The sequence below is a fragment of the Branchiostoma belcheri genome, unplaced genomic scaffold (genome assembly GCF_001625305.1).
Source record: "Branchiostoma belcheri isolate BF01 breed outbred unplaced genomic scaffold, Haploidv18h27 scaffold23, whole genome shotgun sequence".
NCBI lineage: Eukaryota > Metazoa > Chordata > Leptocardii > Amphioxiformes > Branchiostomatidae > Branchiostoma > Branchiostoma belcheri.
The window spans coordinates 500,110-512,028 of record NW_017803824.1 but is presented as its reverse complement, the minus strand read 5'-3'; the positions used below and the strand labels follow the sequence as shown (position 1 = coordinate 512,028).

Sequence of the window (11,919 nt, the reverse complement as noted above, 5' to 3'; positions counted from 1 at the left end):
GTGCCTAGAGCGGTCGTAGCGGCATTCGGTTGGCTAAAGGATTGGATATAGTTACTCATATGGGGCGAGTAAAGGGAACAACGCACGGTTGCACTGTCTGAAGTCCAATATTTAAAGCATGCGTAATTATGATACGTAGACTTAAAAACAACCTTTACGAATGCTTTAAGGTATCCTCAAATATTTCATGTACTGTCGGTTTTCGGTAGAAGAAAGCGCCGAACCGACTCTATGTCCTTGCCATTCAAAGACTTCAGAAAAAAAGTAAAAGTAATGGTGTATACTGTGAACTGTGGGTCCGAAAGCAACTTCTCTAGCCTAAAAAGGGCTTCAAACGTAAGGCAACGTGAACTATGCATCGTACTCCTTTCTCCAGGTTTTTCTTAACATTCTCAACCAAACCATCACGAGTTCTCCTCTGCTACATTATTACTGCAAAGGTGTACATGTATATATAGTGTCTTATATTACACTTATGTTACAATCCAACTTTCAGTAAATAAACGATATCTCTAACACATAAACCATGCATACAGGATGGCGTTACATGGCTCTGTCTCTCTTCTAAAACCTTAGTACACCGTGTGATTGTATTTACCTGTACTGTAGAACGCGCAGACGATGATTTGTACATTGGCAGCTAGTGCATCACGATATGGCACACCTGGCGTGCTAATACCTGATCTACTACGCGAACATTTCTTAATTAAGTCGGCTCAGAAAGCCTAATCTCCAAGAATATCTTTTTGCTGGCTGCAAAGACAGTGTCAAATTGGTAAGACTGTCTCCTATTACCAGAGAGTTACCAGTTACACCCCAATGGGTGGCGAATGGCAAGTGTCCGGCCAATGGATACAGTCTGACCAATTTGTCTGTCTTTGGAGCCACTAGAAAGATCTGCTTGGAGATTAGCCAAAGCCAAGTACAGTTCTCTTGGACACTTATGACCGAGATTCTGCCCCCACTTGGATGGTGACCTCGGTCGTTCGCCGCGTCGTCTCGCTGCGCATGTACAGGTTGGGTTCCTGCAGGTCCTCTATGACGTCATCACCAGGCTGTACGTCATACTTCTCCAGGAAGTGGCAGATTCCGGGAACGTCCGAGGGGAAACCTTCCGGCAGCTCCTCACGTGACCGCGGGGTGAAGTGGAAACCTTTGGACTTGATTAGGTAACTGGAGAAGAAAAGAAGAAAAAAATTCTGCTTATTTATAATGACAATGACAATAGCAATGACAATGAACTTTATTGCATATTCACGCCCTACACGGGCCAGATGCACTCAAGTTAAATAACTTGAACTACAGATTTCCTGGGATCATTTGACGATCACGTGGCAATCACGTATTCATCACGTGACGATCACGTGACGATCACGTGGCAATCACGTGTTGATCGCGTAGTGGTTACGTGTTGATCACGTGGCGATAACAAAAATCATACCAGTGATTTTTATAATCGTAATGAGAAAAAAAGCACAACCCAAGAAAAATAATAACCTCGTTAAAATAGAAAGAATTCATTTAAACTGTAGGGATGAGGGAGACAACTCTAGGTTTACAGAAAATTTTGGAGTGTGTAAATCGAGCCAAGCATCTAGTTCTGAGATGATGTTTTTGCATTAATTTGTCTGTATGTATGAAATCTGCTTTCTTTGCACAGCAACGCTGTTCAAAAAGTCAGGTTCAACTGGCGGTCGCCATTATCTCTAAACTTGACTATTGCACCCGTTAGCGTTCATATCTCCTGGAACGTTATCAGGTGTAACGACATTTTGAGCGATGTTAACATGAGATATTTCAACCAGAGGAACTCGATATCTCTTGGCAAATGTTCAGCTCTACAGAGAAATGTCGATGTATAAGCCTTCAGGCTTTCTGGTTCCCCTTACAACATATATTACGTCTGCGAAATGAAACTATAAATATTTCAAACGAACCTGTAGGTAGTGGCACTAGTGGGGCTAAAGGATTAGAGTTAGTGAAAACTATAGGGCTTGCAAACGGAGTAAGGTACGGTTGCACTGTCTGAAATCCGATATATAAGGCATGTGTAAAGGTCCCAACTGCAGAAAAACGGAGCTTTTGCGCATACTTTAATGTATGCTTAAATGTTGGATTTCATGCAGTATTGGTTTTCGGTCATAACAATGAGAGAAGTTTATTGCAAGTTCATGCCTGGAGGCTAATTGCAAATTACAAACATACAAGAACATTGGTACAGATTATACGATAACTAAAATCTACATAATGAAAGGTATTTGTCTAAAACTATAGCTATGGCTAAAGGGTAAACATTAAACATTTCAGACGCACCTGTATGTAGTGGGACTGACGTTAATCTTTAGCGGTACACTGGTGGACTCGAACTTGTTGGCCAGAGCGACGTTGTTCCCGAACAGACAGTACCGAGGCATCTTCTGTCCGACCGTCCCGGCTAGAACTGTACCGGTGTGCAGGCCTATTCTCATCTGTGGACGGCAAGAACATGTCTTATGCTTGAAAGCTTGATTTATATATGCCCTGTACTATGTTCAATGGACGAAAAAAGAGACAAGTATTTGATGCTTGTGTGCAGTTATTGTGTGTGTTTGACCCTGCTAATTGTGTTGTCTTGGAGGGCAAATAGAGATGTTTCACCTTTTATATAATGGTCTATTCAAATATCAGAAATAACATTCTTCGCAAAGGAAAATGATACAAAAGATGTTACTATAGCAAATATAGAAATCGTGTTTGTTTTTCTTTCAAACGTCCCAAAATTACATTCTCTCACTGTTTTTAAGCATTGTCTTATCATTTGCCAAAATCCATACAGATATATATTTTAGTAATTTTATGGCTATGAAATTGGCTACTAAAAGTATTTTTGGCGAGTCCATGAGGTCCCACGCCGGTCACAATAACTGCATCTACGTAACCCCAGGCTGGCAGCTACTCGTTTTCTCAGCTGTCCAAAGCATCTATAATACATCGTTACACCGGTTTTTGCTTTGCCCCGGGGTTTATCGATCCTAATAAAGGCAGATTACCCCGTAATTTCCCCCGTAACAAAGTTTAATATGAATACATGGATCCCCGGGCGTCCGTGGTTGTATTCAGTGTATATGTCAGGGTGGAGATTGCGATCTGCCAATTTGAAGCTATTCCTTTAAAAGACAGTCAGAACGTTTCAACTTTGATTCATGTCACTTTAGATAAACAGATTGCGGTGAAATTTAGGATTTTTAAATGGGAAACTACCCTTAGGCTAACACTCGGATCTCTACTGGTAGAATTGCCGTTTCTAACATATCGGAGTCTCTACTCTGACATATGTGACAAAGGTGAGTTACAAAGTTGATGTCTGTAGAACGAAGATGTGATGTCAGCCATTCACATATATGGTCAAACAGGAACCTAAATCCCTCCTACTATAAAATTGCAACATGATGTAACCCAACACCAGTTACCATGGTGAGAGACGGTCTGGTTCAGGTCATTGACTAGGTCAGAGGTCACTATTTGGAGAAGAAGAAACTGAGCAAAAACAATATGTTTTCATTCGGCAAACATGATAAATGATACCACATCATCGCGTATGTGTACGTGTCCCTCACCCTGATGGGCGTGCCGTCAGGTGAGCACACCTGTTCCGCAGACTCCATCATCTTAATAGCCATGAACGCGTTCCTCTGCGCGTGCGTGAGAGAGGTCTTGTGCAGCCCGCACGCCACGCAGTAGGCGTCTCCAATCGTCTCTACCTGGGGTGATAAAAAAAAATTAACAGCTCTCGGTGGCAAATATGCTGATGTTGACACATTGGCGCACCAAATCCGTAGTGTGGTTTTGGCACACAGACAGATTAGCCTAAGAAGCTTGGTGGGCATTGTCACTCCATGCACCATATAGGTGGGGAAGTCGTGTAAAGTGCCTTTCCAAAGGGCACAATGTCGGGTCATGGTGAGTATCGAACCCGGGACCTATTGGTTCCGAGTCCAACGCTCTAACCGTTGAGCCACCGACGCCACACCCACTTGTGTGTGGAGGGGATGTTTCAGTTTGGTGTTTCAATCAAAAGAAAACATTTCTTCTGTAAGTTCTAGCAAAACATTAGATTCTCCCACAGTTTTCACTCTACAGCAAAAGTCTTATTGAATGAATGAATAAATTACCCTCTATGACTGACATTAAATTTGTTAAAAAAATGAATAAGACGTGACAGGTAGTCTATAGCGTCCCGTCTCCATTGAGGGATGGATGGATTTCTTGAAAAAGACTTGCTGTACAGTCCAAACTCTCATTCTTTGGTGTTAGAGATAAGAATTAAAATTTACGTCTATTTATTTACATTTCCAGATTGAGCCCCCAACAAGGCCAAGCACATAACAGGAAAGTAGGTCTGTGACGAGTCTACATTAACATGCAGAACAGCAGACCTAGAAGTGAGTAATGCAATTGTTATTCTTCGCTTGAAAGGTAAGGAATGGCACCATTGTTCCAAATGCAGTTATAACGACAGAAGACGAACGACCATCCACGGTTGTGAACGATATCGCTGTGTGCTGAAGGCGTTTAAGCTTAATGATAAAAAAGTTTGTAACCCCAACGGGTGGTGCCTTGATGAGTCTTTGTGCGCGTGGGTGAGGTAAAAGTTTGAAACTGCCATACGCCGTTTGTTTTACCATGTAAAGTGGATCCATTCCCCAAGTCAACCGACATCTTTCATACCACAGTATCAGTAAGACATCTATAGTCGCGTATAGTTTTCGTTTTGTTTAAGTTCCTTCCCGCATCAGGTAACGCATAGGTCGGCGCCCATCTCTGTATCAGTAGCCCTGGGCCACACACAACTAAATTTACAGTGCAATCACTACAGCAGGGGGCGTGTGTTTAACTCCCATATATATTCTTTCTCCAAATGCTGAGTGCTCATCAGAGAAAGCAGTAGCTACCATTTTTAAAGTCTTTGGTATGACTCGACCGGGGGCCGAACTCACAACGTACCGAATGCAAGGCGAGCACTCTACCCACTTGTGCCACCGGTAGTTTCCTTTTAGAACTCTTCTTCAGCCTGTCAAGACCGGTTTCGCCCTGCCGGATAGCGTCCTCGAGTGTACACAGGCTAAATGACAAAAGAAGTCCATGGTGTAAAAACAAGACCTTACCTTATACACATCCAGAGCCCCGCAGTGGATGTCGAACCTCGTGTACAAGTCGTTGAGCATGTTGATGACCTGCATGGGCGTGCAGGAGGAGCAGATCGCCGTGAAGCCCACGATATCCGAGAACAGCATGGTCACGTTCTCTATCCTGGAACCAAACAGAAGCCGGTGAGATAATATTTTTTTTAATTATTTATTTATTTATTTATTACAATTCACCACATGTACATGGAAGGCATGATGGAACAGGTGGACCTAAGTACACCTTTTCAAGGCCACCATGCCGACAAATAAATAGACAATGTGTATAAAAATACAAAACAGTGATCCTGTATATGCATGACAGTTAAAACAATAATAAGTAGACTTAACGGGGCCTAGTAGCGCGGCAGGTGGTGCAGCCATGCGGCAGCACCCAGGAACATTGCATATTCACACTGCATTTTACACGACCTAAGAAACATTCTCTCAACTGGAACTAGCCTGGTTACCAAACCTATTTTAGCTTCCGAGTCCTACATCCTCTCCGCAATGAGTATGTCATTTGTATGTAGGACTCGGGAGCCAAAATAGGTTTGGTAACCCGGCTAAACCGTGACGGTGGGCGGTACCGACTTCCGACGAACTTTGACCCAGCGCCGACGTCACACATAGCAGAAGTAAAACGCGTTGCTTTTGCTCTCTTTGGTGTCCTATTACATTATGTAGCAAGTAGCAGGATGGAGGTAGGCTGGAGTCCAGCTTCGTTATCTATATTGAGGGGTGTTGTTGAGGGGTAAAGCTGGTGTGTTACGCCGAAGGGCAGTTATACCGGCTATACAGATGCAGATACAGATACAGATAAAGCTGAGCACCATGTATATAAATGTTTTAAGTAGAAATAAACAGAGCAGAGTTTGTTGTTACAGGTCTAGCCAGACAGGTATTTGTTTTGAAGAAGTTGGTACCTTTCTAGTTCGATAGTATATTTACTGAACAACAAACACTAATGTGGCAGTTACAGAGTAGAGACAAATCTCATACGTCACAGATAATAGCGTCGTCAGGTTAATGCAAGGGTCCCCTGGCGCCAGGTAAGTGAGACGTATGCCCACGTAACGACGTCATCCTTCACCAGGCGTCTCTCTGGAGGACGATCAGCGTCAAGCTTCTTTACCGCGACGCCATTTTAATCTTCTGTTTGTCATGTTGGTACGGCTTTTGTGGAAAAAGGTTACGTGATAAGCGATTGGTTGATTAAAGTTAGATACTAGTATGTAGGTAAATGAGATACACAAGAAACCTTACTCAACGAACTGGATAGATTGTCAAAATCTATCCAATTGGTTGAGCAACTGTTTTCTTGGATAAACGATTGTTGTATTGACTTGGGTATTTTAGAGATGATCCTTGTTCGATATTCTCCATGCCCCTTGCATGTTTGGTCACAGAGAATTCTTGGTATGGTTGTTTATGTGTCTTACGTACATTCAGTTGTCTAAGATCCTTATCACTGTCGGTGGTTGGTTGTACAATAGCCTGCTTGACAGTGCTACGACATCAAAATCTTATAATGTCTTATGACGCCGAATCAGCAAGGCTGTGACAGAACAGACCGTCAAAAAGACCCAGACAAGAGCGTTCGTCACAAGAAGGCTGAAAGACGTATATACGTACGACGCAGTCGCGACGGAAGAATGCTATCAACTTGTCTAAACCTTTCGTAGGACGAATGAGAGCGTTTCTCCGTGGCCAGCTTTCAAGCCGTGATGGATTCATTAGCATTTGATAGATTGAAACTGTTACCAGCTCAGCTTCGGAGAGTTATTTCTTAAATTCTCGAAATCACATTAGTGGCGTCGCAAGTCAAAGCCACAGGTGGTAGTTAACACGATTTGGTGCCAGGCGACCGGCACTGGCTGCCTGGCGCGCTGCAATCAAAAGTTCATCGGCCGTCGAAGCATTAGAGAATTGGGCCGCTGACTTGAACGCAGCGGGAACTAAATTTGGATGGAAAACTGCGGCGTGTCGTATTGATCCAAGCAACGTGCTCGAATAACGGAGATCGAGACCACATCAACTCGGGCCTCACACCAATACTCTAGGGGGAAGGCAAATATAATGGTCGACTTGAACCCAAATCCAGCTCAATACACCTGTTACCCAAACCTCACATTTCACGTGTCGTGGTTTAGCCCAACAAACTCTATTCTTTACATTCTCTAATCTTACGTAAACATAGTGCCCAGCCCCTCCAACTCCATCCTACCACTTGCTACATAATATAATAGAAAACCATTGATTTGGAATACACCTGCTAAGTTATCCAAGTCGTTTATTCCCTAGATTTGACAGATGGCCTTAACTGAAAAGTTGGCTTTTACATGAATCATATCCTGTTAAAGGTAAAACGTTTGTTCCAACACACCTTTAAACGTGTAAATACCAACACTTTCATGATAGTATAAATCACATTCTTTTATTAACGCGTACAATATTATAACGGCCCTGGCACATATACTTGTGTTTCATCTCGAGTTCCAACTGATAAATGGGAACAAGATACCTCATTAATCAGTATAGTGCTTGTCGTTGCGAAAATATCCCCTACTGCTTGATGGAGCTGTGAAATATTGCTCTACATGTACCTCTCGTTTATTGCAGTGGTAAGACTAGCTTCAAATAGCAGAGTTATCAACCAAGAATCGAGGTGTTCAAAAAGTCGTATTTCCCCAGAACTATCGTAGACTGGAACTCGTTGCCACCAAGCACAGTTGGGGCATCATCACTGGAAAGCTTTAAACAACTCCTGCAATTAAGTTTGCAAAGATTGAGTGTAACAAGTCGTTCGGTATGATATGCCTAGCTGCCGCCGCGCCGCGTGACTGCGAAGCTGGTGTGTTATGCCCAAGGGTGGGTATACCGGCTGTACTGATACAGAATGTGCAAACCCAAGGATACATTGTCGACTATGACTGTGAAGTTTGCTGTTTTGCACATAAAAAAGCGTTTAAGAGGAACCCTCGGAGTGCAGAAGTCACCCATGTAATGAGGCCGGCGTGGCCTACTCTTGAAATCAAGAGAAAACTGATGATACCCTGCCGTTTAACGAAGTGGTACGACTAGCTTAATGTGCAAACCCAATGATACATTGCCGACTACGACTGTGAATTTTGCTGTTTTGCACATAAAAAGCGTTTAAGAGGAACCCTCGGAGTACAGAAGTCACCCATATAATGAGGCCGGCGTGGCCTATTCTTGAAACCAAGAGAAAAATGATGATGCCCTGCCGTTTAACGAAGCGGTACGACCAGCTTAATGTGCAAACCCAAGGATACAATGTCGGCCACGACTGTGAATTTTGCTGTTTTGCACATAAAAAAGCGTTTCAGAGGATTCTGAGCAGTAAAGAAGTCACCCATATAACGAGGCCTAACCTTGAAACCAAAAGAAAAATGATGACACCCTCCCGAATCGGTGTTAATTCCTTAGTCCGAGGGATTAACTCCCGCGGCAAAAGGTCACACATGGAGATCAATGCGAGATGTGTGATGAAAGACTGGCGGGTTTTACAAAGGGTCGCTTCGCTGCTGTAGCAAACTAGACTCAGGCGAGTGAAGCAGTGGAGACGTTAGATATCAAGGTTATATTCAGTGTATTCAGTAACGGCGCGACGTAGGTCATTGTACGATCTAAATAGTATTGCCCTTGGGAGAGGCACTTAACACGACTTTCCTCACTTCGCTCAGGTACAAATGAGTATTGTATTGTCCACTGTGTTGGTAGCGGCATTAATATAAGTTGATATAACTTGAGTGTGCCGTCAACACGTCTGATGATTACATGTTGGAATATAAAAAATAGTATTGCATAGTACATTAGTATGTATAGTTTAAGTAAGATATTACTGCAATTTTTCCTGTTTATTCATGATCTGTACTTTAGCATGAAAGAGCATGAACGTACAATAAAGGTCTTTCATATATTCATTCATTTTAATACCGTAGGATTTTCAAACAGGATGTGGCAGAACCAACCGCCGACTAGGATCTTAGATCTTTTTTCCGTAACAAGACAGCTAGATTTTGTATGTCACATGCACGACTATGCCAAAAATAACCAGTTTTGCCAGCTTGCTGAGATCGCACCATGTATAAGATCACACGTTTATTCCAGGCAATTACTTTTCAAATGATTGAGGGTCTGTAATGAAAGACTAACGGGCCGTACAAAGAGTCACTTCGCCTGAGGGTAGGGAGGACCTTATATTCAAGGTTGTACTTTAATATATTCAGTAAATCTTTGATCTTACGAGATTGGCAGAAATTCAAGAACATACCACGCAAATACTTTGTAATTTACTAATACTATCTGGTAATGCAATCTATGTGCTTGAGGCGATGGCAGTTGCCAAGACCTGATGTTATGAACAATATTGCTGATGAAGTGCATCAGGCTATAGATTTGATATATTCTGATTCCCCTTATAAAACAGGTGTTGCTCTGGACGTGTCAGGACTATTAATTCAATCACTCAGTGCATTGACCTAACAAGCACATTTGCATACGTGCCAATGCCGCTATATATATTCACTGATATAAAGGACAGATGAGCTAGAGTGACCTCTAAAGCATCTGTTGTCGAAATCTGCCAAAATTTAGGTACTGAGGACTAATAAACAATCATCACTGGTGAAACGAAGCATTTTTGCTTTACCCGAAAACGAATTGCTTAAGAAGCAGCTTTGATGTCAAATTATACCCCTCGGTGATACCTCTTACGGAATTGTTGGGGGTAGTAAAGAAGATTATAATACATATGATATGGCTTATCACAGCATTTTTACCGTATGTATTGATTATTTGCCATTATTGATCATCTCCCTAAGGTCCGTCATTTTTCATTAGTGCAGATCAATGTTTATGACCCGTCCCATAGTTCTTTGACCTCTGTATATGTGTGTGCTCATGTGGATACTCCTAGTGGCCTAGCTCAGCTTTGACCCCATCGACCCTAGCCCTTTTCTGGGTTGACCGCTTGCAAGGCCATAGATTTTTCGACCTGACGTCTGAATTCCAAAACCCCTGAACCTTTACGCATTTTCAGAAGCAAATTTTGTGTGAATTGAGTGAATCGGGTGAAATATTTGTTCCTTCCCACAAGCAACCAGAAGGATAGCCTCCGTAACAGGTTTATAAAACTGGGGTTTTGATGGTCTTCGGCTGTTTTCTGATTAGCCCAGTTCTAACGGGGGTAATTCAACCAGGCCGGCTATGTTGTCTATATGCAATCAGAAAATAGCACATAAAAGATCCCAAAGACCCTGAAGACCCCCCAAACCCCGAGTTTTTGGCATGTAATGGAGCCTACCAGAAGGACGGGTCCTGGTGACAGCCCTGGTTCTGATGCATTTCAGTACTTACATTATATACTCTTAAACTGTATTTGATGAATCACTTCAGCCGAAATCTAAAAGAAAAAAAAGGATGACAAAAACCTACCTACCGACCCTTAATTTTTCAGGCCTGAAATCGGAAACACGACATTTTAGGCCCTACATACTATGTGACAATTTTGGATCGCGAGGACAATTTAATTAATGATGTACGTTACGTACTGCGAGCGGTGTACAATCGAAGGGCGATGAACCCTCCCACACTGACGCAGGGAATTAACCCGCGCCCTCGAGAAGCTACATGAAATATCGAGGACGTTTTAGAGTGGAGCAGGATAAATATTCATCCTTCACACCGCAGATGGGAGGAATAATTGAGCGACTTGTCTCGGTCACTTCTCCATACGCTGTTGATTTGAACCCATATTCAATCAGACTGGAGGAACCGCATAGCTCATCATGAAGCTAGCTTTGACTTGTAGTCTCTACACCATGATGTGACATTAACCTATTCCTGTTGAATATTAAAGCTGATATGGCCTGGACCTGGTCCAATTTCTTTAGAATGTCTTTTCTGGATAAAGTAAGGTACGCAGTAGGTTTTTGATTTTTTTTTCAATTGACTTGCCCCAGAGTTATCAAATCAGAGAACATAAAGTTGGAAAGTGGAGACGTGAATGAAATTGAAAACCTAACGAGAGCATTGTAGGGTTTAACATTTAAAAAGAGTTATCAAATCATAAAACATAAAGTAGAAAATGGAAAGGATGGGGATTTTGACAAGTGCTAATATAGAAAAGACTTAATGATGATGATGATAGAAATGGCTTACCTCCGTGAGGGAACAGACTGCCCCAGCCAGAGTCTGCGCGCAATGGCTGGTGGGAAGATGGCGTAGAGGAGGTCAACGTTTTTCTGCTTCTCCTCCTCCAGTGCGATGTGCGCCTCCTCCAGCTGTGCACGGAGCTTATCCATGCGCTTCTTTAGGCCGTCCTATGCAAGACACAAGAAATCGGAGATTTCAGACTTAGGGGAAGTGCTTTTAAGTATTTAAACATGATCATGGGGAAATACTTGATTGTGTTACCTCATGAAAGGGGTGGCTACTTATATGGTTGTATGACGTAATTAATTACTTTGGTATTTCGCCATGGTTTTCGGTTCAAACATGATTGCACAGTACACATTCTTGGCGACCTCATACCACTTCCTCCGACCTAAGACATACCGGATCACAACCCTGTCAATCAACTGAAAGCCACTCTCCGCCCGCTCACTTCCAATCCTCTCTGCTCAGGACAAGATACATACAAACTTTCCCTCAAGCCAGCGCCACCCAAAACAGTACTTCCGTCCCGGAAGTAAATATCACACCCACCTGTGCTTTAGCTTGCTCCCCCCCC

At 42.7% G+C, this 11,919-nt stretch overlaps 1 protein-coding gene across 1 annotated transcript in view; it reads right to left on the bottom strand.

The window, feature by feature from the left end:
• Window positions 1-941: 941 nt before the first annotated feature.
• The window catches only part of LOC109470537 (guanylate cyclase soluble subunit alpha-3-like), a 56,899-nt gene continuing 45,921 nt past the window's right edge, over window positions 942-11,919 (bottom strand). The window contains 5 exon segments of the mRNA XM_019769502.1: window positions 942-1,160; window positions 2,301-2,468; window positions 3,597-3,740; window positions 5,145-5,289; window positions 11,349-11,509. Coding sequence (XP_019625061.1) covers window positions 942-1,160; window positions 2,301-2,468; window positions 3,597-3,740; window positions 5,145-5,289; window positions 11,349-11,509 — 837 coding nt within the window.